This window comes from Microcaecilia unicolor, unplaced genomic scaffold (assembly GCF_901765095.1).
Source record: "Microcaecilia unicolor unplaced genomic scaffold, aMicUni1.1, whole genome shotgun sequence".
Taxonomy (NCBI): Eukaryota; Metazoa; Chordata; class Amphibia; order Gymnophiona; family Siphonopidae; genus Microcaecilia; species Microcaecilia unicolor.
The window spans coordinates 124,777-152,221 of record NW_021963139.1 but is presented as its reverse complement, the minus strand read 5'-3'; the positions used below and the strand labels follow the sequence as shown (position 1 = coordinate 152,221).

The 27,445-nt window shown below is 40.4% G+C and overlaps 1 protein-coding gene across 1 annotated transcript in view; it reads right to left on the bottom strand.

Moving 5' to 3' along the window:
- Positions 1-27,445, bottom strand: part of LOC115458998 (anaphase-promoting complex subunit 1-like) — a gene marked incomplete at its 3' end in the record, with an annotated part of 157,761 nt that overhangs the window by 24,928 nt on the left and 105,388 nt on the right. The window contains 6 exon segments of the mRNA XM_030188858.1: positions 810-1,081; positions 13,270-13,388; positions 15,540-15,766; positions 18,745-18,923; positions 21,144-21,216; positions 21,315-21,346. Coding sequence (XP_030044718.1) covers positions 810-1,081; positions 13,270-13,388; positions 15,540-15,766; positions 18,745-18,923; positions 21,144-21,216; positions 21,315-21,346 — 902 coding nt within the window.

The window sequence follows — 27,445 nt, the reverse complement described above, 5'->3', positions numbered from 1 at the left end:
ATAAATTACCTCCTGTACGTAAACACGCCAATATCTGGTTGAAGAGTGGTATAATACATACTCAAACATTTATTAGGATTTATTTACCGCCTTTTTGAAGGAATTCACTCAAGGCAGTGTACAGTAAGAATAAATCAAACATGCGCAATAGACAATTACAGCAGTAAAAATATTCAAACAATACAAAGTATGGCATAGTATAGTACTTACAATGTCAACACAATACATAATAGAACATTTTAATAGACAGTGTAGGGTATAAGCAAAGATGGAACATATAGAGAGGTAAGAGATTAAGAGGAGTTAGAAAATAAGGTGACTAATTTTTAAAAAGTTGCAAATGGGAACAGAGAGATGGTTAAATATTATCTCAGCTAGGGTAGGAGAAAATAAGGTGACTAATTTTATATTTCAACGGTTTTTATTGATGACAAGTCATAAAACACAATTTCTCCTCTGCACAACAATTTCAAAGCAATCTTACACTTCTCAAGGCTGGAACATAGCAAAAAATATATAATATTATTGACAGTCCTCAAACTTTTATAATCTTAACCCCCCCCCCCCTCTCCCCCATGTTTTATTTTGCCTTTATGTTTGAATCTATTTATTAAACTTTCCAAAATATAAAGTAGGTGCAACGACAATCCAAATGAAAGCCTATTACAGAAGGCATAAGACAATAGGTGACTAATTTTAAAAAAGTTGCACATGGGGACAGAGAAATGGTTAAATATTATCTCAGCTAGGGTAGGAGTGGCTAAGCCTGTCCTGCCAGTAAGGAAAATGTTATCAAAGGAAGGTCTCACCTTTGTCAAATAGTCATGTATATTCAATGTGGCTAGCTTTGTGAGGTGTCCATTGAGCCCCAAAGCCATTAGAAAGCCTGCATACTCATTGGCCAGTTCTGCATTTTTCGGTTTGTTGTACACAATCCAGGCTGAGTCAATTTGGGATGCAGGAGCGATCTTCAGTCCAGCAGCCACACCGTTGTGAAAGCTGGCCCAACAAGCCATATTTGGTGGCACATCAATGTTGCCACTATTGAGGTCCACCATGGTGTTTCTAGGAGGAGCTCGACCTGTTCAAGAAAAAAAAAAACAGCCATGTTTTGAGGAAAAACAAACTGTATCTGCTCACAGTAGCAGCAGCATGGCAGCAGGACATTTGCTGGGGATTTTCTAACTTCAGGGAAGTGAAATAAAATGGTTTTCTTAATTTAAAGGTATTGCTTTGTTGATTGAAAATATTTTAGAGTTATTTAAATGTATATTCCAAGAGGTTATTATAGTAGACAGCAATGCATCATAAACAAATCAAACAAACATAAGGAACATAAGAGCTGTCATTGAACTGCTGCTTCATTTGGGAATTGAGATGGTTGCCTGGTTTATATGATCGTGGATGTGCAATGATGGCTCTTGATATATAGCCTCACGCTTTTGTGTGTCATTACACTGAACTGAGCACATTATCTCACACACAAATTTTTACTGGTAAAAATTTTGTTATATTTGTATACAGATTATTAATGACCTGATCCACTGTCTGTTTGAAATTTGTATTGAGAACAGCGTTAAGAGCGTTCAATATTTTTAATTTATTAATTCCATTTCTATATCAAAGATCGTGGAGTAAGAGGTCCCAACATGTAAATTGGGGGACCAATTGTATGACTCAAAAATTATTTATAGATTTATACAGTGCTTTTAACCAAATCTAAAAGATTCAATGAAGGTCAAATAGTTTGAACAACTCAGGATGTTTTCTAGTAATGTATTCCAACAAGTCAGTGCCACCAAGAAAAAAACCCAACTTCTAACCATCTCCAACTGAACATGTGTTATTCCTGGGGCTACTAGTAGAAACCTGCCTTCTGAAAATAGGCTTCCACTTGATCACAAACTTTATACTACAGTAAAAGCTACTTTCAACCTGTTGAAATTAATCCTGCTGCACAGTGGTAAACAGTGAAGGGATTTCATAAAGGGTAAACATGATACCCATACTAACATAATAACATAGATAACAGCAGAAAAGACCTGCATGGTCTATCCAGTCTGCCCAACAAGATAAACTTATATGTGCTACTTTTTGTGTATACCTTACCTTGATTTGTACCTGTCCTTTTCAGGGCACAGACCGTGTAAGTCTGCCCAGCACTATCCCCGCCTCCCGCCACCAGCTCTGCCACCCAATCTCAGCTAAGCTCCTTAGGATCCATTCCTTCTGAACAGGATTCCTTTATGTTTATCCCACGCGTGCTTGAATTCTGTTACTGTTTTCATTTCCACCACCTCCCGCGGGAGGGCATTCCAAGCATACACTACTCTCTCCGTGAAAAAATACTTCCTGACATTTTTCTTGAGTCTGCCCCCCTTCAATCTCATTTCATGTCCTCTCGTTCTACCTCCTTCGTGGATTAATACTTTTCAAATATTTGAACGTCTGTCAGCTTCTCCACCAATCCCACTGCTGTATTCTGCACAAGTTGTAACCAGCAGAGAGACTGTTATAGTAATCCTACCTAAAGAACAGTACAATAGTTTAGTCTTGATACTATCAAAGCCTGTGTCACTGTCACCTGTTAAACCTACGCAACTGACAAATCATCTTCAGCTTCCAATAAGATGAGCTAGTTGAGGATGAAATCTGGACATGCATTACCAGGGTAGCCTCTACCTAAACTCCTTTCACTCTGTTAATCTAGGCTTTTCTTGTTCTAGATGACCCATAAAGCCTCTAATCTGCTATCATTTAGATGCAACTCATGCGCCAGTAACCACTACATTACCTGAGAAAAATAGGCATTCAGTCCACCCAGATCCATTTGATTCTCATATGAAACTAGACAGATCTGAACATCAACCATGAACAAGTGATATCTAAGCCCACTGTCAGAATGTCACACTGTGTAACTGAACTGGAATACGGACAATACTAAGCCTTGTTAATTCACATGATGTCAACATCAGTGTCCCAAGAACCTCCTTTCTGAGGTCTCTACTGAAAAAGAGAGGCCATCTATTTCCACAGAATGCCATGAACCCTTACATGATATAGTTGTTGCAAAAATAGCTGATCAAAAGCAGATCACACCCTATTCACCCATTTCAGTGGATCCAAAATCGCAGGTAGGATCAGGAAAACAAAGCCAATTCTTTCTAAATCCAGACTGTCCCACCACCACCTTCTCAATCACCTTACCCAAGTATGTCAAGTTTGATACTAGCTGATAACTGGCCAATGATTACTCATTCGACCCTTGACATTTCAGTAATGGTTTAACAATTATTCTAGTGAGCGCTGTCAGAAAATATTTCTTTCCATAGGGATGTGTTCACTATTACAGTGATGTGAAAAAGTATTTACCAACCTCTTGATTTTCCCTATTATTGCATATATGTCATGCTGTTTCTGATCTTTAAACAAAAATGTACTAGACAAAGGGAACCTGAGTAAACACAACACAGTTTATAAATTATGTCACATTTAAGAAACAAAGTTAACCAACAACCATATCATCCACTTGAAAAATTAACTGGTCCTTTAGCTTTTCAATCAACCAACTGACTAAATTTTACAATTACATTCAGCTGATTGAACCCAGTCAGGCTTGATTGCAGCCAGCTATGTTATGCTATATGGAAAAAAATATAGGTAGATAAAGACCATATGGCCTATCCAGTCAGTCCATCCATGCCACCTACTCTCCCTATCACTCCCTTAGAAATCCTATGTACTTGTCTCAAGCTCTCTTGAATTCAGATTCTGTTTTCATCTCTATCACTTCCATCAAGAGGTCATGTCACAATTTCACTACCCTTTCTGTGAAGAAGTATTTTCTCAGGTTACTTTCATCCTATGCACCCTTGTTCCAGAGCTTCCATTTAACTGAAAGAGACTTGCCTCCTGTGCATGTAGTCATTTAGGCATTTAAATGTCTCTACCACATCTCCCCTCACGTGCCTTTCTTCCAAAGTATACATAATGAGATCTTTATATCATCCTCGTATGCTTTATGACAAAAATCATCAACCATTTTAGTAGCCACCCTCTGGACCAATGCCAATCCTGTTTATATCTTTTTGAAGGTGCAGTCTCCAGAATTGTACACAATATTCTAAATAAGGTCTCACCAGAGTCTTATACAGGGGCATCCTTGCCTCCTTTTTTCCTACCACCATTCCTATCCCTATGCACCTGATCAAAGAAAATTCCCAAAAAAATAAAGAGAAAAAAAAAGTTATTGAAAGATAGTGTGGAAAGGGTTACAAAGCCATTTAACTTTGGGACTCCATTAACCCACAGTGAAAGCCAATATCTCCAAATGGAGAAAAACTTGGACTAATTTTGGTAGGTCGGGCCACTCTTGGGTAAGATTCATCACTGTTCCAAGACAACTGCAATAAACTCATTCTCAGAAGTCACAAAACATTCCAGAATATTCAAGGATTTGCAGACCTCTCTAGCCTCAGCTAAGGCCAGTGTTCATGACTCCACAATAAGAAAGAAACTAGGCAAAAATGGGATTCATAGGAGAGTAGGAAGGTGGAAACTGCTACTATCCAAGAGTAACATCAATGCTCATCTCTCATTTGCAGACACACACACCTGGATTATCCCCAAGCCTTTGAAGATAACATTCTATGGACAGTTGAGTCAAAAGTAGAACTATTTGGAAAGCACAGGTACTATTATGTCTAGCATAAAGCAAATACAACATTCCAGAATAATGACGTCATGCTGAGGTCGCGTGACACTATGGTGCTGAGCAGACCGTACTCTTGGCTCCGCCGCCCTCCAGCCCTTTCAGCCCAAATAACATTATCAGCTCTGGGGTACTTAATATAAATTGGGGCACTTCAATGTCTGCCTACCGTCATCTGTTGAGTCCAGACATTGAAAACTGCTAACATAGCGACAAAATCGCAGCGAAGGGAGAAGGACCGTGTTCATGGAAGTGAACACAAGATGGTGAATCCAGCAGGACCTCCTTCCCCCAAGTGGAAGCTGCAGGGACGGGTGAAATAACAGCGATCACCATGATTGTAGAAGCCTTGCTTGATCACGAATTATGGACAAACTGGAAAGCATGTATGAACAACTAGAAAATCTTATCCAGGACCTTCATTCGGCGGCACAATGCCTAGACACTTTGGAGACTGATAGTGGCTATTTGACTCAGGAGAATCAGAGACTTAACAAAATGTGTCAGCACTTAGAAGACAAGGTTGACAATTTAGAGAATCGCAGCTGGCGCAATAATTTGTGTTTAATTAGTCTGCCAGAGTCTATTGCTGAGTTGGAGCTTCAGGGATTCCTGGAAACATGGCTGTCGCAGGGCCTGCAACTTTCTAACATAGTGAGTCCTCTTAGAATTGAACGGGCCCACAGGATCGGACTCAGTCGTGATCAAAAACAACAACCCAGAGCAGCGTTCTTTTTATTTATTTATTTATTTATAACTTTCCAATACACTCACAAGCACAAACTTGCATAAGTAACATGAGAGCAATATCAATTAATTCATTACTATCAAAAATAAAGACAATTAAATTTCTCATCTTAGACCACTAAATAATAGGGGAGAATCCTGAAGTTGAGAAGAACATTTATCATATTATTTCAAAAAGAAAAAGGCCTGGACGTAAACCACGGTATCTTATACATTTCTCTCAAAACTTTCCCCTGGGGATCACTGGGCAATTTTCTTTAAATCAACAAAACTCTTAAGCTGTTCCGGATCGTAAAAAGTGTACTTAATACCTTTGTATTTTATCAAACATTTACAAGGGTAGGATAGTAAGAAGCTAGCACCTAGTAACTTAGTCTCTTCCCTCAATGGAAGAAATTTCCTACATTTGTCTTGAGTCGTTCTTGTTACGTCTGGATATATCCACACACGGGCTCCAAGAAATTCTTTTAAGGCATTTCTAAAATACAATTTGAAAATAGAATTAACATCTCGTTCAAAAACAAAGGATACCAACAAAGTGGAGCGAGATTGGACTTCCGTCAAAGTCTGTTCCAAGAATAATGTCAAATTTTGTATTCCAGTAGGTTGTACAACTTGATTCTCTGATTTTTTCTTTTGCTCCTCTGTTTGCGGTATTGGAAGATAATATAACTTATTAATCGGAGGAATCATTTCAGAGGAGAAATTGAGAATTTCAATCAAATATTTTTTAAAGAGTTCAAGAGCACTCAATTCTTGCATCTTTGGAAAATTTATTACTCTCAGATTAAGTCGCCTGTTAAAATTTTCTAACTGATCTAATTTATTATGCAAGATAATTTTGTCCTTAATCAAGCTCTCCGTTGTATTTTTTAAGATGTTATTTCTCGTTGAAAGTCATTTCTTTGAGAGCTTACCTCTTGACGTATTTTCTCTATTGATTCATTGAGAGAGTCGACTTTAGTTACCAGGGAAGTAGTTTCTGAAGCAGTTTTGAGAATAGTTCTGTTCAAATGCTGTAACATTACCCAGATACTTCCCAGGGTCACACCTCCGCTGGAGTCGAAGACTCATGATGTAATTCCTCTGCAGCCATTCTGGGAGAGGCGCCATCCACCGAGTAAATCTCGGCGCCAGCTTCGGACGCCGTTGAAAACTCCGCCTCGGCCCTACTCTCTGCAGGACACGGAGGAGGGTTGAGATCGGGCAAGGAAAGGGTGGTATCATGCCCCAAGGGAATCGTCACTCCTCCAATCATTCCCGTAGCAGGGCTCCTCTGCTCCTTTTCCCGCAGCTTACTTGTAGTGAAGCCCTCGAGAGTCGTCTGGACGGCAAGCTTTTAACCACCCCCTTCCGTTTGGTATGTGGCATTTTTTGAGGTAAATCGTAAAGAAGAAATATTTATATATATCAAACAGGAGGAAATCCAGAGAATCTCGAGGAGCACTAACAAGCCACGTCCGCCATCTTGGATTCCCCCCGGCCCAGAGCAGCATTCTTAAGGTTGCTAAATTTCGTCCGTAAAGAGGAAATATTGAGAGATATACAAACGGGCCAAACACTGGACTATCAGACCTTCCAGATCTCTCAGGTAAAGTGACAAATATGAGAAGAGTTTTTGTTCCCTTATGCTCTTTGCTAATGAAGGCGAAAGTCTCTTTTGAACTGCTGTATCCTGCTAAACTGAAAGTCACACATCAAGGCAAAAAACACAATTTTTCCTTAAACCTCAGAAGGCTCAGCAGTTTTTAACAACATAACATAACATTTTACCTGCACATGGCCCCAAGGAGGGAGCAACCTGATTTTCTGAGATAACTAGATGGTTGCTGAAATAATATATTCATGTTTCGGATATGCTGTCACAATGTGATTTGGACACCTGATGAAGCTTCCCTATATTTTTCACCATTTCTGCCATCAGTGGATCTCTTGTGAATAACAACTCATTTATTGCTATGCGCCTAACTACTAACTAACTGGGATCCACATGGTTGGCTATCTTTATGAGCTTAAGGTCTGAGTTTATAGTCACAGAGAAACCAGAGGGGATGGACCAGGAGTTATCTTCTGTTCCCCCCTTTTAGTGCATAGATAAAATTCCTCTTGAGAAGCAATTCTCATCGAATAGATAATGATTTGATAGTAATATTGCTGTTTGGAATGTACAGTTGGTTGGTTCTGGTTTCTACTATACATATACGATTACCATTTGTAGTTCAGAACTCATGAGGACATATTCTAAAAAGTTTTCCCTGCTGATTTATGGAGAACTGGGAAACAATTTTGCTCCATGTAATTACTTGAGAATTTGTCAATCCTGGAACCTTGTTTTACACATTGGATCAGGGAGGGGGGAGGAGGACTGGGGTACATAGTGTGCACCTGGTCAGTATTCTGGCTTTCTACTGAATGGGAAGTGAGGAAAGGAGGCTTAAGGCTTACAAGAAAATGGGATGCAAAGGAATGGGTTGGATGGGTGATGGTCATTCTATTGAGTGTATTATACATTTTCAAGCGGCATATTGGACATTCTGATTCAACTTTGGGTCTTGAGTGGGGGTTGGAGGCTGGGACGACCCCCTCCTTTCTCAGTTCCATCTCATCTGTTAATTGGTTACTATGGATGGGTGACCCACCATGGCACTGAAAGTGGTGTCATGGAATGTGGGGGGGGGGGGGGGGGCACCTCTTCTCCAGTCAAAAGTAAAAAGATTTTACATGCACTGAACAGGCAGCTTACTTCCATAGCTATGCTTCAGGAAACACATCTGGGGATGGAAGAACATAGGAAACTGCAAACCTGGTGGGCTGGGGACTATGTTGAGTCCGGCAGGAGTGATTATTTTGTTCCATAAAGGATTTGTGGTGCAGAAACAACATGCTATCCAAAAATCCCGGGGTAATCATATTAGTAAAAGTAAATGGTTACAGTATGTTTTGTGTAATATATATGCCCCTAATACCTAAAGTGCACATATTGACAGAAGATAATAAAAATTATTGTACCAAGTGTACTGGTAAATAATGAAAGGATACATTTTTAAGGAGCTGGCATCATGTTGCTGTATGCTATTAAACACTTTCCTCACGCGATCATTACCCACTGATTATTGGATAGAACAAAACAAGTTCTTTCCAAGGTACTATTCTTCTACAAAATAAGCACATGGGGACTTTGATGATCCCCCGATAACCAGGAAATATGCTCTTTTCTCTCTTTTGTATTTATACAAGAATATGTTTTCCTTTTAATATGCCAAAAAAGAAGGTTTCTTGCATAGTGACTAGTTGCCAAGGATTCCAATGCATACTATATGCACGGCTTCTATTTTTATTTATTTTCCATCTAATTCGCGTCCTTTGAGGGTATAAAAATCTGTGTTTATCAGTGCTTTGAAACATAGGTACAATTTACTGGTTACTTTTTCTAGGGAAATCAAACGCATATATTAGTATGGTTGAGAAGTTGTCACCATAGAAATAACAAAAAGAAAGTAACTGATTCAAGGCAGATAAAGGGAGGGGAGACAGAATATTAGGGGGCGAGTGATTTTTAAGTTGAGAAACTTTGATTTCAAAATCACATCAATAAACCAGGGTCATCTCATGCATGGGTCATTCCCATCAGTGCCATAGCACTCTTGCTATTGTTAGCTTCACAGAAGTATTGTAGACAGACACTAGATGTGCTAAAGTTGTTTTATTGCATTGAACCAGTGCTATTTATGTACCTGGTGCAGGAAGAACTCGTAATTCACTGTGAGCTTCCACAGTGTTCAAATTAAAGAGAAGAGGTTTGGAGGAGGTTTGTATGTGAGTCTGGGAAGTAATAAAAATAAATAGTTGTTGTTTAAAATCTGTAAATGTTGTGGCTAGTTGAAAGTTTGTGCTGAGCATGTATATTGATAGGAGGGTATGTCTGCAGGAAAGTGTGAATGACAATTGTCAGGTGACCTGGAGATAGCTAAAAGCCATGTGATTGACTGATGGCTCAAGCAATAGGTTCAAAAAGGAATCTTAGCTGAGAAGGTGTGTGTGTAGGTTTGTAGGTGTGCGCGTGTGTGTAGGTTTGTAGGTGTGTGCGTGTGTGTAGGTGTGTGTGCGTGTGTGTAGGTGTGTGTGCGTGTTCGTGTGTAGGTGTGTGTGTGTGTGTGTTCGTGTGTAGGTGTGTGTGCGTGTTCGTGTGTAGGTGTGTGTGCGCTGAGAAATAGTAATTCCTGAATAAATATTCTCCTTGGATAGGAAGGGTGAGTGATTTGTGAAAATATTTTTCTACAACATTTTGCTTTTGTCAACTTGCTCAAGTTTAGAGTGAGAGAGAGGTAAATAAAACTGAATTGAAGACTTATCAGTGAGGGATAAATCTATAATCCTCTCATACTTATATGTAATTATTTAGCTGTTTCCTTTTGGCTTTAAGTCTGTTCTGAGCACTGTTGAAATCTGTGAAGCTGTGGGATATGGGAAGGAGAGAGAGCAGGAGCAAAGCTGGACCTGGAGATGCAGGGGAGGGAGGGAGAGAGAGAACAATGTGGAACCCAGCCTTGACTTATACATAGGGTCACAACATTTTTGGCCATTTTTAGTCCAAAAACTGCCCTTGACTTATACACAAGTACATATGGTATTTCAGTTTTCTGCATCTGGGTGTTTCATCACTACTACTACTACTACTTAGCATTTCTATAGCGCTGCCAGGGTTACGCAGCGCTGTACAAGTTTAAACATGGGGAAGGACGGTCCCTGCTCAAGAGAGCTCATATCAATCATCAGAAGTCCTAACCATATCGCAGCAATACAAGATGGGTTAGATCCTGTTTTTAATTACCCCTCTCTAGACCCCCGCAGGACCCTTGCCCACGGAGGTGGAGAGAGGGTTTCAGAAGGCTCATAATAAGTCTCTTAAATATGACCTCTGTTTTCTGGCTCCTAATTTCCAAGGACATCCTAGGGCATCTATTCTCCCACAAGATGTACTAGAGTTTAAAAGATAGTCTATTTATGTGATATAAGGTGTGAAATGAAACAGAGAAATTAACACAGAGACTAGAGAATAGTGAGATAGAATTTTACTTGTGTGTCTGTGAAACAGTTTAAAGAGAAGAGATTGAAACAGAGACTGGAGCAGGTTAGTGAAAGAAATAGTCTTTTATTCTCACCCAAATCAGGACTTCAAGTTGGTACAGACATCAGACAGATTCTGGGTTCAACCGGCCAGAGCTTCGAAGTTGTCCGAGGCAAGTTGGGGAGGGACTCCAACGATAGCTCTGATGCACAGTTCTTATATAGTATTTGGTCCCCATACAAGTCTATGGAGAGGGATTTTTTTATCTTAACCACAGGTCAGGTGTCCACCTGTTTCTTAATCTTTTTCCTGTCTTGTAAATAACTCCTAATATGGCCAACTCCTAATATGGACTGTTCCTAATCTTGTGCAACCATCTCTTCTAAGATGAAGAGATCAGTTCCATATCTTGTGACTCTGGCTGACATTTTACCTGTATCAGCCTCCATGTTCTGAACCAAACTTTTTAGGATTTTAGCCATCAATTCCTTGATCTTGGCTTTTGCACTGCTTTTGAATGTCACACTAAATTCTAATAAGGCTTACCAAGCAGCCCTGCTTCTGCAGGTGCTCAGCAACAAGGCCATCATCAGATTTTTAGGCCTAGTCAGTGCTTTTCAGCAGTTTAAGCTATATAACTCGGCCCACCACTATTCAAGTGGATGGGTCTCACGCTGGGACATATATTAACTTGCTGGAAAAGCAAGTCCTTGCTCAGCCAGTCATAGATTTTTAAACCTAGCTGGTAGTTTTACAGCCTGAGTCCTAAAATCTGGCCTTCCACCCTTCCGGTGGGCATCCAGTGAGGGCCTCTTGCTGTACTATAATTATACAATCCAAATTGCATAGATCAATTTCTGAATTAAATGATTTTATTAGCATGTCAATTCAAGCTGTGTGTAGTGACAAGCTATTGATCTTTCACCAATCTGAAAAAGGCAAAGCCAAATATATCAGAAGGACACACATATTGTATGACATGCACTTCACTATGCTTTAATGCTTTAAGTATCTCATGATCTTCTCCTGTTGTAGGCAAACGTATACCTGTTGTAGGTATCATTATTCTTTATCATCTAAAATATACAAAAGTTTGCTCCTTAAGAAGTGGAGTTTGAAAATGTATAAATGTAGCTACACTTTACAGCTCAGACTTTTAAGATAAAGAGAATAGTTAATTATTACTAATCGGTGAAAAAGGGAAGTATCTAAGAAGTTTGGAAGACAGAGAAGGCTCATACCCAGTTAACTCGTACTGAACTCCTCGGGAGGGAATATTCAGCAACACTTAACCGAGAAGTGCTACTCAATATCCCCTCTGACCATCGTGGCACTGTCGAAGCAGAGTCAGGTGGTCCCAGAAGTTATTCAGGCACAGGAATATTCTATGCTGGTGCCCATATAGCTGATCAGGCAAGTATTAGATAACCATTGCCCGATTAGCTATATGGCACTGAATATCACCTGTCCCTGCATCTGGGTATTGCTGCTTCTCAATATTCAGTGCAAGTGCCCACACATTTCTTGGCAGTGAATATCTAGGTCTAACGCAGTTAGTATTAACAAAAATGCTCACTGCTGAGCGCCCACTTCTAATGTAAAATAAATAAGAACTTGTTTATGAACTTGAAACTAAAATGACACGTCACAAGTCTTAATACTGTTCAAAAATTACTAACCAGGGTGCAAACATTATTCCATCAAAAGAATATATCACAAAAATGAAAGGTGGAAATAACTACTAGTATGGCAGGCCAAAACAAAAAGGAAATATTTATTATAGCATTATTCATAAAAATTGTGATAAAGATGGCATCAGAAATAGATATTTAGAATGGACTGGTAACAGAACTTTATACAAGAATCATAAAATTCCATTATACTGTGTCCAGACCTGTTAACTTCCACTCCATCATATGCCATCTAATAAAAATCTAAACCAATTTTTTCAGTCCACACAGTGAAAGAATATCCAGTTAATTCCAGTGATTCATATAAACAAAAGAAATCAAAAACTTATCTGGAGTAATTCTGCAGCCAAAGTTCAAGTTATCACACCTAACACCAACAAAGAGCCAAAGGTCATATGTAAAGTCAATCAAAGATGGTAAACACTGCTTTCAAGGAAAAAAATAATTTGACGATCCTCCACCGCTTCCAGGGTTGTCATATTCCAAACACAGCTGTTTATTAGATTACATATTATGGAGTTATGAATGTAATAGGTCTGGACTTAGTATAATGGAATTTTATGATTCCTGTATGAAGTCCTGTGACCAGTCAATTATAAATATCTATTTCTGATACCATCTTTATCACAATTTTAAAATAAATATTGCTTTTTTCTTTTGTCTTTCCATACTAGTAATTATTTTCACTTTTCATTTTTGTGATACAAGTCTTAATGCAAAATGAAAACCCCAAATTTTTATAGCACATTCCATTAATTCATTCCTTTTACAAGATGAAGCTCTCTCTTTGTGGGTCTGAAATAAACAAAAATGATCTCAAAATTCCAGGTTGTGTTTCAAAATAGACATTATAATCATCACAAACTACAATCATACATGCCTTTTACAGACCAAAGAACTCAGTGCCAAATCTCTCGTGTGAAAGCACTGCAAACATACATGGCCAGCAGGCAGGCAGGCAGGCCTCCTTGACAGCAAGAATATTTTAAGCATAATTACTGAAACACAGCTATTAAGGAAATCAGTATTTAAAGAAATAGTAATCTACCAACCAGTTAGATTCAGCTTTGGAATAGGCAAAGGTTCCGTTGGAACAGGATGATAAGAGAATAACGTAAACATCCCTCGTCCTAAAGGAAGTGACATCGTCCGCTGACATACCTGCAGTAATCTAGAGAAGAATGTAAAAAAAAAATTTTTAAGTTATTTACAATTATTAAACACATTGCCTAGTAGTAGCAGAGTTCTAAAACAGAATCAGACATACCTCTCACATTTTACAGAAAAAGGGTAACTTCATAACAAGACATATTCAAAATGTCAAAAAAACATGCCTATTCCATGACTGGCAGCTGCCTACCAAGGACAATTTTGGATGCATAAATTAGCCACAATAACTCCTAAAAGAATTAATGAAGAAATCGAGTGGTTTTCTCTTCTGTGATTGGTAGAGATGATCATGTATTTGCTCAATAACTGGCTGGTTTATTTGTTTCTTAAATCCAGGCATCTGCTTGTTTGAAAAATTAGCAGTCATGTTATGGACTACGAAGTAAAATTGGACCTTTGATGCTCTTTTTGTGTTTGGAATTTATAGTGTCTGTACCTCGCTACAGAACTGCTACTCAAAACATAATCGTGTCGAGTAACTTATCGGTCAGTGTGATGACATGAGAAACTATCTGGGAAGTATAATCAGAAAACTGTAATAATTTGTGGTCTACTAAAGATTGCATCAAGTAAACCATGATAACTGTTTGACTTAATTACTGGATTATCCTAATTATGAGCATTATATGGTCAATTACGAGTATTTTTGAAGAAGAAATATGTTGAGATAACGTTTTGCTTCATACTTGATGGTTCTTAAAATTTTTTTCCAAATGGTTTGAGCCAGGTCTCAAGAGCACCAAAGATCAGATGCACAGGCAGTTATCTACCATCAGCTGATGTCCGAGAATTGCAAAAAGGGGCAGGCTACACAATGCCTTTCATTCTTTGATCTCTGTCTCCATCTGCTGGTAGAGGGGCACAACCCGCACATTTGGATTGGTCTGTAGGACAATAAGGAAAGTCTCTTAATTCAAAACAAAACAAAGATGTCTATTGTACCTATTGCAGGCTTCCAAAACAATATAGCCTTTGCTTTTATGCACAGTGTCAGTGCCCACTTGGGGAGCTACCTATTTCCTAGTCTAATTCTCCATGCTTCACTCTGGGCCTCAGTTTTTGACTTCCTCTCTTGGGCCCTGCCCTTTACTCTGAGTTAGCCAGCTATGCCCCTGTTAGGTATCTCAACTGTATACTCCATTACAAGTCCCATACTCGTCCTGCTCAGTGTGGTGAATGCTAAAAGAATTGTGAAAGTAATCAAGAACACATATGTACTTTAATATCCCAGTTTGTTAACCTCCTAATCATTTGGCTACAGACAGAATTACAAATGCTGTTCCCATAGGATAAACATGCAAAATGCCAAAATCCTTTCCCCCAGATTTCTCCCTTATTTCCCTTGGAATGCATAGGGAACCCAAATCAATTACTAGATGCAAGAGTCACACCCAGCAATAAGACGGCTTCCAATTCTGTGCCACAGAAAAGTCCTACAAGGGTCATTTAATCTAAACCTTAGAACTTGTGGCACATGAAGCCCTCCTAGATGGCACAACCAGGAACTGAAACAAACATTTAACCACAACATTCCAGATGCAATCAGGGTGAGCCAAAATCTGAATAATTACTTTTGCAACCAAGAAGCTGACCAGCATTTTGCAGTGACAGTGACAAACAGGGTGCAATAAGATCGGTCATAAAAGTAGCACTCAGTAATTCAGTTTGTTATCATTTAATAAAATACAGGCCATAAAATATCACAAGAGCTGAAACAATGCCCAAAACGATAAACAGAGCTATCCCAACGAATGGATTTATCAAATGTAATTACGCTAAATGGTTTAGAAGGCACCAAATTGGGGGGGGGGGGGGGGGGGGGGGGAACCACTTATCAACATGGACTACCATTAGACAGGTTATTTTACAGCTAACATGCTATTTTACTACAGGTCCCATTTTATGCAATGAGACCTAGGGCCCTCTTTACTAAGACGTGCTAGCATTTTTTGCGCGTGCATAAAATTAGCGCACATTAAACGCTAGAGACACCCATATATTCCTATGGGTGTCTTTAGCGTTTAGAGTGTGCTAAAAACATGTGCCCTTAGCACTGTTTAGTAAGCAGGGTCCCTAGTTACTAATAACTTGGGTTAATTGGAAAATAACCTAAGCAAAGTCAACCAGACACACATAATTACATGCCAGTTACCTGTTTTCTTTTTCTTCTATGTATTCATGGTCACTCACTTCTGGCATCTGCACCACATTAACACGCACAGGATGGGAACTCTGAAGGAGTCTGCGCACTTCCTGAACTCGCAAGTCCTCACTCCAAATCAATGACATTACTTCCTGGTTCATATCATTCATTCCATCATCATCATCTTCTGTTTCACTACCTGGAGCAGCCTCTGCTGAGGGCACTTGGCCAGCAGACTGAAACATAAGGGAATATTCATTTGATTGTTAAAAAACAATGATTATACCTATTGTTAGCATAATTCTTATATATACATATTTTTCACATTGCTTCTCTAGTCATTTATTGGATTATTTTTGTTGTTTGATTTACTAGACGGAATTTTAAGAGGCAAGAGGCTTTTACTGTGTTTTTCTAACTTAATTATTAGAAGCACAAAAGGTAAGTACTGTTGCTCACCTGTAACAGGTGTTTTCCATAGACCACAGGATTTACCAGGCTCACAAGTTGGAAACATCCAAATACATCATTGGACTGGCACAGCTGACCCACAACTCAAAACTTAGTGTAAAGTTCCGAACATGTGTAGTCCTTCCTCAGTTGGTTCCATAGATCAATAATTAATGCAAATCTCAGGGAGATAGAAGGGACTGTGAGCCTGATCAATCCTGTTGCATATCTTGGGAGAAAGCCTGGGCTTGATGGACCCTTGGTCTTTTCCCAGTATGGCGGTGCTTATGTGCGATGGACGTTATATAAAACCTATCCTTAAATGGCTGCATGTGTGTGGATGTGTCAAGTGACGCTTAGATGGCGACTCTGGCTGTGATGAACTAGGGCTGATACCGGGCAGACTTGTATGGTCTGTGTCTCATACATGGCAATCTGGTTTAGGATGGGCTGGAAAGGGCTAAGACAGCAACTTCAATGGCTGGAACATGAGGACAGTACTGGACAGACTTTTACGCTCTGTGTCCCACAAATGAGAAGACGAATAGACTGGAGTGGGCTTCAACGGCAACTCCAGCAGTTGGAACATAAGGATAGGGCCAGATAGAGTTCTGTGGTCTTTGTTCAAGAAACACGAAAGAAAGACCATAATCAAGTATATAATATCACATTCGTTGATTTAATGATGAATTGATAATGACTGTGACTATTGGGCAGAGTGGATGGACCGTTCAGGTCTTTATTTGTTGTCACTTACTATGTTATTATTTTTTTACATTAAGTTTTTATTAACCAACAATGAATTCGTATTACAACAAGCATTTACACAGTTTTGTATTTTATCCCCCCCCCTTTCCCCTCCCTCTCCCCACCCTCCCCTCCCCTTTCTCCCTCCCCCCCTTTACTATGTTACTATTAATCCTCTTTGCTCCCAGGCTGGTGCACAGACCTCAGCTCTGACACAGGCACGAGAATCAGATGTCACCTGACCTACTGGCGCGTGCATGTGCCAACCTCTCAGCACACAGTGCCAGTGAATCAGAGACAAATCTTACATGTGCACACCAGAGTGTTCCAAGTTCCAACTTCCATTCCTTGCCTACAGTGCTGTGGCTCAAATCCAGAGAGAGACTGAGGGAGCTGACTGAAATGTTCTTTTATGTACCATTAAATTCTTACGGGGATGAGTGGGGATGGGTTAAATTCTTGTGGGGATGGGTTAAATTCTTGCGGGGATAGGTGGGGACGGGTAAGATTCCAGCAGGGACGGGCGGGGATGGGTAAGATTTCTGTCCCCGTGCAACTCTCTACTCTGGATACATCTGGAAAAACTTGAATCTTAAAGCCCAAAAATGTCTTATCCTTATTTTTGAAGAACATCTTCAACAACCAATCCTTGTCTGGAGCCAAAGCAACTGTAGCCAACAAAGATGATGCTATTGCCACCTTGGAATCCGAAGATTCTAGTAGAGCCGATACATCTAGAGGAGAGTAATTTTGTTCTACATTCAAATGACCTTCCACTAGCTTACCAGGAAGGTAATATATTTGAGAAAATGGAGGAATTGATTCCTCTGTCACACCAAGATTTTCTTTAATATATCTTCTAAGCATTTCCCTAGGAGTAAAAGAAAAAACTCTAGGAAAATGTATAAATTGTAAGCTATTACTTCTTAATGAATTCTCAAAAGCTTCAATTTTCCTTCTCAAACTTACTACATCCTTAATCACAGTTGTTTGAATCTTTTGAACAGTGTCCAGGTCTTTCTCTTGTTTCTCTATTTTTTCATTTAAATTTTTGAAATCAGAATCAACATTCTGCAGTTTCAATTTAAGAACTTGTGTTTCTTGCTCTAATGTCAGGATCTGGGGGCACAAAGCTTTATCCAGACTTACAATTAGAGCCCATAAATTATCAAGGGTTACTTCAGCTGGTTTCTCAGTCAAAAGGAAGGGAAATGTGAAGAAGATACCTGCTGAACCAAAGAAGAGGTTTCCTGCTCACCAACTACAGCCAAAGATTCACCTACAGGACAAGATGGACCTACAGCAGCCGAATGGGAGTCCAGAGAAACCGGTACTAAGTCTGTCGCTGGATGTATGACCACCTCACGTCAATCCAACACTGTAGCACTTCCTGGCTGCGGAGGAAGAAACACCACCAGCGGTGAACTGGCACTCTGTGGCTACAGGGGAGGCACTCTATGGTCGGGACTAAAAGTGGCATCAACCCTTAGCAAGAAACCAGGGTCTCCACTCACCATGGTTGCCGCAAGCGGGCAGCTCTCCTATCCCAAAGGTAGTCCAGCTCTCCGCAAAAATGAGTCAAGCACTCCAGTCGTTGACGTGGCGGGCCGCTGAAAGGCTGCTGCAGCCGACCAGCCTCTGTGCTTCAGCATAGCAGAGGGAAACTTTCACTAACAAAAGCGGAGACTGCACATACATCAGGTCAGAACTCCATCTTGAATCAAGCAAAAAGTTCAAGTACTTTTATATCTAGCTATTGAGTGAAGACCTAAGGTCACTACGTTCAAAGTAAACAACATTCCTTAACAGATATGCTGCCAAAACCTAAATGCTATGAATTGCTCTTTATAGCATTTTCACTAGTATGAATATCATCAATAAGCTCAAATAACTGAGAGCATTTACAAAGAATTTGAAGTCATTGAAAAATAATCATGTCAGTGATTCCTTAGAGAGAGGAAAAGATTTTGTTATTCAAAAATTGCACTGTAAATACACTTCATGTTCATATACTCACCGATTTTCCTCTTGGTAGGTTCCCCTCACATGCCTGTTTGGAAAGATCTTGCCGTCCGATTAAAAGGCTGACAGCTTCTGGCCAATCAGAAGCAGGTTGCTCTCGGCAATGGTAGATAGCATGTCTGACAGGAAGAGCAACCCCAAACGGCAGAGACTCCAGATCTCTTAATGTAAAACCTCATATTCAAAAGAGGAGAAAAAATACAGAATTCATTACTATTTTTCTTTACAAAAAAAAGGTGACAAACCTTTGATTCATTGGTGAATGCTGCATATTGCAATGTGGAGAACCTGGGGGTTTAATTCCCGAGTCAAGTGTTCTGCTCCTTGGACTGGTTGGGAGTACTGCAAACACTTGGGAGAAAAGAATTACTCCTGGGGAATTCTGCACAAAAAGGTTTGGTTTTGGGTTGGGTTGTTTTTTTTTTAAGAGCCCAATATTTCAGAATTCTGCAAAATTCTGCACCTGTCATTTTCATGTGCAGAATTCCCCCATTGTAAGGGCTGACTCCTCTCCCCAGGTATTAAATACCACCACCACCACTGCAGCAGTTGCGCTCCTTAAGTTCCACCTTGTCCATTTCTCTCTTAACTTGTATCCCTTCCTCTCCCCCTGGTAAGTTCAGCATTCTCTGCCCCTTCGCCAAGGAGAATATCTCCTAATTTTCTCCCCTCCCCCACCCCCTGTTCACCTTTCTCTATCCTCTAGCAGCTCTACCTTCTACAGTTCTCTCTCCCCACCCATCAGCCTTCATTGCCCTCACCATTCTCTCCTCCCATCTCCTAGAATTCACTGTCCTCTCTATTCTCTCCCAACTCCTAGCAAGATACTTGTTCTGGCCACCCCAAGGGCTCTTACCTACTCCCCCAAGCAACCTTTCACCTTAGTAGCCTAGTGGTTAGTGCAGTGGACTTTGATCCTGGGGAACTGGGTTTGATTCCCACTGCAGCCCCTTGTGACTCTGGGAAAGTCACTTAACGTTCCATTGCCCCAGGTACAAATAAGTACCTGTATATACTATTTAAACCGCTTTGAATATAGTTGCGAAAACCATAGAAAAGCGGTATATCAAGTCCCATCCCCATTCACAATGGCACAATCACTCCATCCACCTTTTACCAGTCCTCTCCCCACCCCCACAGAAGAATATCCCCCATTCACCTTTCTTTATCCCCCACCATGGAACCATCTTTTTCCAGCCCTCCCTCCCAAAGAAGACATATCTCCCATCCCCTCCATGGCACATCACCTGCTTAGCCAACGCCCCCCCAATGGGGCGCACATACACCAATACACCTTTCTTTAACCCTATCCAGCCTCATGAGATACAAGACACCTATCCACCTTTCTCTAGCCCCCCCATGGCACAGACCACCTGATCCACATTTCTATAGCCCTCTCCCCTCCCATAGCACCCATCACCCCATTCACCTTTCTACAGCCCCCACCCCCCCCCATGGCACAGACCACCTGATCCACATTTCTCTAGCTCTCTCCCCTCCCATAGCACCCATTACCCCATCCACCTTTGTCCAGCCCACCCTACCCACCTCTCTCCAGCCCCTCCATGGCAGTCCCCATCCTACCCACCTCACTCCAGCCCCCCCCCCCCAATGGCACACCCCACCCACCTCTCTCCAGCCCCATCTCATCTATCTCTCTCTCCAGTCTCCCCCCCCCCCACCATGGCACACCTGACCTCATCCACCTTTCTCCTGCAGCAGACACATGCTCCATTCACCTTTCTCCAGCTGCCTATGGAACACACAACCCCATCGACCATCCTTCAGTCACTCTCCCCCTCCACGATGGCCCAGCAGAAGGAAGAGGTGAACCACAGGCTGCATCCTCCTCCTCTGTCACCGTGAGCCCAACTGTTCCTTTGAGCCACTCAGGCCTCCATATGGCCTGCGGCTTAAAGGAACGGTCTGGATTAAGATGGCAAAAGAGAAGGAAGCAACCGTGCCCCACCTCCTCTTGAAAGTGGCAGGGAGTGAAGGAAGCAGCGATGGAAACTGAGTTATGCTGCACTGCTGAGCCATAACAGCACAGTTGTGCATAATTCTCCCAGGAGTAAGGACTCCACCATCACTGAACAGTGACACTAAGAGGACAAACTCAGGGTCCATGTTAAATGCATTTCAGAATGAACAGCCATTTGTGATATCTGTGATGACTGAGCAGAGTTGGAAAGGAGATAGAAAAAGAAGGGAAAATCGCTCCAGTTGGTTTTGTATAAAGGTTCATGATGTCAGAAGCCAACAGAGACCACTCCCAATTGAGATGGAAGCCCCAAAAAAGCAGGAGAGAACTGAAGGAAGGAAAAAAAGAATACTAAAAATGGTTTTCACAGATTAGCAATGCTCTGTAGAATACCTATGAGAAAAAAATCTTACCTACATTACTCATCCAAATCACCAACTTTTCAGTTAGGCTGGAAACAGATTTGCAAGGTCTAAAACTAAATCTGTTAAAGGAAAATGAAAATAAAATATCAAAGTAACTGTAAGCATGCTAGGGTAACTGCTAGTACTGATTATACATTAGATATACTTTAATTACCTTATATTATCTTTCTCTGCTTGTTGTTTCCTCTGTCCTAATAAATAAACAGATTTAGAATGTAATTATAACTAGCTATTTAGATTAGATTTGAAGTAGCTGCTGCATCTGCCTTACAGGTTACACAAACTGTAACAACTACTCATTCCAGCTGAAGACAAAGCTGCTTACTTGAATAGCGGTTTTCCATAGTGTGTCCAATTTATTCAGCTGTCTTTCCTGGAGAGTTGACTTCTAAGCTCGGAGAGGCAGAAGCTCTGCAGAAGTCCCACTCATTCTCAGAAAAACCTTATTTTTTTCTTGAACTTTTAGAGAGCAGTTCCTTGTCAGATATCTCTCACTTGTGAAACAGATTTATCATAATGTCTGCAGAGGACCATCATTACATATAAACAACTTCATTTTCTCCATCAATAAGCATACAAATGGGAAATACCATAGCTTAAAGTTACCATAACTCTGACAATGGATCCTGTAGGGCAACCCAAAGCACACAGTCTTTATGGGAGAATTAGCTTTTTCAACAGTGAAACATGGATCCACAATCAAAAGGACCCCATAATCCTCGAACTATGCCCCCCAGGTTACAAAATCACTCACTGGACCAGATCGGATAAGAGAGGTGGAGGCATCGCATTAATCTACCGAGCACAATTCACTATCGAAACCATCGCCAAGTCCATAATACCCCAACTAGAAATTGCTTCACTCAGAATACAAAACAAATCCCTGTTTGATCAACTGACCTGCGTCCTGTTTTACAGACCGCCCGGTAACTGGAACGAAAGCCAGCCTATCTTCACGCATTTATCTCAAACACTTGTGTAAACAACTCCAATACACTAATACTAGGCGACATAAACCTTCACCTAGAAGACTCCAACTCAGCCAATGCACGCAAATGCAAAGACTTCCTACAGTCTTGGGATCTCACATGGCCTCACATGCAAGCTACCCACACCAAGGGACACACACTGGATCTCTTATCATACAAACTGTCCATAGATCATAGCCTATCAATAACAGATATCAAATGGTCAAAAGTACCCTGGACCGACCACCACAAACTGAACCTATCCCTAAATTGGCAAAAGAAGGGCTCAAATCGTACACCAGAACAAACAACTTACACTACGAGAGGGCAAATAGATCCACAAATATTCTGGCAACAGATATATGACAACGAATGGACAACACAAACTGACTCCATACATTATCTCAACCACTGGGAGGCTAGATGCAGAAGCGTACTAAATGAAATAGCACCCTTAAAGAAAAAGAATATCAAAAAGACAAAACTCAATACCATGGTTCAATGATGAATTAAAAAAACTCAAAACACAATCCAGAAAACTTGAACAAGCATGGAAAAAAAAACAAAAAACGAACATACACTCAATGCATGGAGACAAATACACAGAAAATACAAATACACAATTAGACAAACCAAAGGTCCTACTACAAGACTAAACTAGGACCGGATAACAAAGATCTTAAGAAACTATTTCAACTCATAAATAAGTTACTAGACACCACACCCCTGTCACTACATCCAACACAAACATCCCATCCGCAGACAAACTGGCCACCTACTTCAAGGACAAAATAATAAAACTATGCAGTACTTTTCCTCATCACAACACCGACACTGAAAACTTCTCCAATGACCTAGACTTATTACCGGGCAGATTCCCAGCTGAGCGTATCTGGTCTACATTCAATCTACTCACCACTGAATCAGTTACACAAGTGACTCATAGATTCGCCAACACCCACTGCAAACTGGACATATGTCCCAGTCATCTATTTAAATCCGCCCCCAGCCGATTCATAGAAGACCTCACATCCCACCTAAACTTCAAGCTACAACAAGGTTTCTTCCCCGAGGAATATGGTAACATCCTACTTACCCCAATACCAAAAGACACTAAGAAAAAAACAAACAACCTCACCAACTACCGTCCAGTTGCGTCCATCCCTCTAGTAGTAAAATTGATGGCGAGCTTGGTGACCAAACAGCTTACGGAATACCTGGACAAGCACTCAATACTACACGATTCACAATCAGGATTCCACTCCCACCATATTACCGAAACTGTCCTAGTCACTCTCCTGGCCAAATTCAAACAGGAAATAGCCACAGGTAAAAGGATACTTCTCCTTCAATTTGACATGTCGAGCGGATTCGACACGGTAAACCATAATATACTACTAAGACTCCTTGGCCACTTCGGGATTGTTGGTAACATACTCAACTGGATCAAGGGCCTTCTCACCACCAGAACATACCAAGTAAAATCAAATTCAAACATATCACCACCGTGGAAAGCAGCCTGTGGAGTACCTCAAGGATCACCATTATCACCAACACTCTTCAACATGATGATGATCCCACTGGCAAAATCCTTATCCAATCGAAGCCTTAACCCATTCATCTATGCAGATGATGTTACAATCTACATTCCCTTCAGACATGCCTTGACTGAAATAACCAATTAAATCAATGATGGCCTGAACATCATGGACTCTTGGGCAAACTCATTCCAACTGAAACTGAACACTGAAAAAACACACTGCCTCACCCTCTCATCTCAACATAACAACTACAAACCCGCAACCATAAACACCCCAGGACACACACTCCCTATTTCAGACAGCCTAAAAATACTCAGAGTCACAATCGACCGCAACCTCACTCTCGAGAACCAAGTAAAAACCGTAATAAAGAAAAAGTTCCACTCAATGTGGAAACTCAAATGAATAAAACCTTTCTTTCTGAGGGATACCTTTCGTAAACTAACACAATCAATGGTCCTAAGCCATGCAGATTATTGCAATGGAATCTATGCGGGATGCAAAGAACAACTCACAAAAAAACTCCAGACCGCCCAAAACACAGCAGCCAGACTGATATGTGGTAAAACATGACTCGAAAGCGCTAAACCCCTTCGAGAAAAGCACTGGCTCCCAGTCAAAGAACGGATCATCTTCAAAATCTGCACTTTGGTCCACAAAATCATCTACGGCGTAGTCCCAGGATACATGACAGACCTCACAGAACTACCAACAAGAAACAGACTTGGATCAGCACAATCATACCTAAACCTACATTACCCAAACTGTAAAGGGCTAAAATACAAAACAACTTATGCATCTAGCTTCTCCTACATAAGCGCACAACTATGGAATGGACTCCCATATGCAGTGAAAACAATACATGACCACCTAAACTTCAGGAAATCATTAAAAACCCACCTCTTCTAAAAAAGCTTATCCCACCGATTCAACATAAATCCTCACACCCAGCAACACAACATAATCAATGTTCATACTGGTCAATTTACTTTCCTCTTTCCCCTCGACCCCATGACACCTGATTCACTTCTACCTCATCTGACCTCAACACAATCTTGTATTTGTTATCAACTGAAATGGCAAACACTTTTACGGTACTTTGTAAGCCACATTGAGCCTGCAAATAGGTGGGAAAATGTGGGATATAAATGTAACAAATAAATAAATAAATTTGGACAAGCAGTTCTAGAAGGCCTATTTTCCAGATATACTGTCTAGTGACAGCAATAGAAATGGAGGTGGTTTGGAGTGAGGTATCCTTGAAGAATACTATAACAACAGGAAATTTACGGAATCCCAATAGAGAGGTTTCAACAAAGGTGAAAGAAAGCCAGGACTGTTTAAGGGTAGAACAGAGCAAAGGTTGCAAATTATCCTTGTCAACTTTTAAATAGCTTGTAGATGCAAGGAAAAAAAAACACACTTTGAAGTGTTGTATACAAATGCTAGAAAGCTAAAACCTCTAAGAAAAGAACAGATTAAACTAAAATTGAGATAAGAAGATAGATATACTTAAAACAGAAGATATGGAGAAAAGGGTGGATGATTTTAGAAATCGAAATTAAAGAAAAAAATTAAAACGGGATGAGTTAGACTATAAAAAGAGGTAATATTTACCCATGGTCCAAAGTGAAACCTAAATCTAGACCAATGTCTAAAGTAGACAGATATGAATATGTTCCAAAGCAGATGCGTAGTAAAGGGCAGGCAGAAAAATAAAGTGAAATGTTTAGTACCGAAAGAAGTATAAAGCGAGTTTAAAGCGACTCTGGGCAACTTTTCACCTTGGCTCCCTTCACACTCACTATTACTACTACTACTACTTGACATTTCTAAAGTGCTACTAGGGTTACGCAGCACTGTACAATTTAACATAGAAGGACAGTCCCTGCTCAAAGGAGCTTACAATCTAAAGGACAAATGTACAGTCAGTCAAATAGGGGCATCTAAGAAGGTCCATCTAATATAGTTTTAGACAGAATGTGGCAACACAACTCCAGCTGGAGTGAGAACATGCCCAATCTCCAAACAAGATACATGAAGTTTCTGGACAGGGGCGGAGGCAAGGGGAAAGGGAGAATGTTAGGACGTTACCTAAGAAACAGTTGGAGGATCTGGCTGAAGTTTTTTATTTTTTTTGTTACATTTGTACCCCGCGCTTTCCCACTCATGGCAGGCTCAATGCGGCTTACATGGGGCAATGGAGGGTTAAGTGACTTGCCCAGAGTCACAAGGAGCTGCCTGTGCCTGAAGTGGGAATCGAACTCAGTTCCCCAGGACCGAAGTCCACCACCCTAACCACTAGGCCACTCCTCCACTAAGAAAGATGTGGAAGCTTGGTTTAAGGACCTGAAGTCACAGATAACAGGTGTTTGCCTGGATGCCAAAGCTACTCTGGCCGATATACAAGCAGAGATCGGTGATCTTGTTAATCGTGTTGCTATAACAGAGAAGCATGTGGCAGCTCAGACTTTAGAGGTTAAGATGATGCAGGGAAACTTTCATAGAGAGACAGCTGTACTTAAAAATTGCAAGACCAGGTTGAGAACCTGGAAACTAGATCCCATAGGTACAACTTGAGATTTAAGGGCATACCTTTCCGACCAAGAAGTGAACCTATCTAAAAAGCTAGGCAGCATCCGGGGATTCTTTGGAAGGATTTAAAAATTGGAATCTATCAAGATCTGGCCTGTCAATGCTGCAAAGAGACATTCATTTAGGGAAATCACCTAATTTCTTCATGCTGGAGGCTATCAATATCGTTGGCTCTTCGCCTATGCAGTTTGGATAATAATTGAAGGAAAATCCAGGAGAGTGAAGAAAGTGGAGGAGGCATGGTCTGCTTTGCAAGCTCTGGGTTGTTCCAGGACCAGCTTCTCCAACACTATCTGCGTCACAGCCATGCACTGACTCAACATGGTAGAAAGTAGCTGAACATGACAGAAAAATCTTCCAAATCCGTAACATGAAAGGACTTATTTTCTAGTTTGTTCTAATGCTTGAGGGGAGGCTATGAAAACATTTGCATTCTCCTAATATTTTATATATGTGAGTTAATCTTATTTTGTGTATACATAAACTGGGAATGGGGTGCTATAGGGTACTTATGTCCTGCAACCTCTGGAGATGTCTTTTTTTTTTTTTTTGTTACAACTTGTGGATATTAGCTAAAATCTATTCTAAAAGGATTTAATGCTTTTTTTATAGAGATGTTTGGTACCATATCATTTAATATTTGTTGCATTTTTCATATATATGGCTCTTCTAGGCATGCATACTATTTTTCCACATCTTTGCTACCAATTAAATATTTTTTAAAAATTATTTCTGCTACTATTGTTAGCAATGTCATATTTAATCATCTTCTGACAGTATTGTTCGATTTGATTTATTTATAGGAGTTTTTGTTCCGACATCTTTATTCATTTGATGGTAACTTTTTGTCTTTTTATTCATGTGCTATATTTTTATATTTTTTTGTAATCTATCTGTGCTATTGCATTTGTATTAACTTAGTAAATATCTTGTTTTTAACTGTTGTGCTTGTTGATATATCTATATATCCCTGACGCAGGCAAATGTTGAAACTCAGCCGAGTCGGGTCTGCGTTTGTCTTCAATAAAGTTTTAATTGGACTCAATACTGGCTGTCCTAGGAACCAGGGCCATGCCAAGGGTCTCTGGTGCCCCCCTGCAGACTATCCTTCCTTGGTTACTACTACTACTACTACTACTACTATTTAGCATTTCTATAGCGCTACAAGGCGTACGCAGCGCTGCAC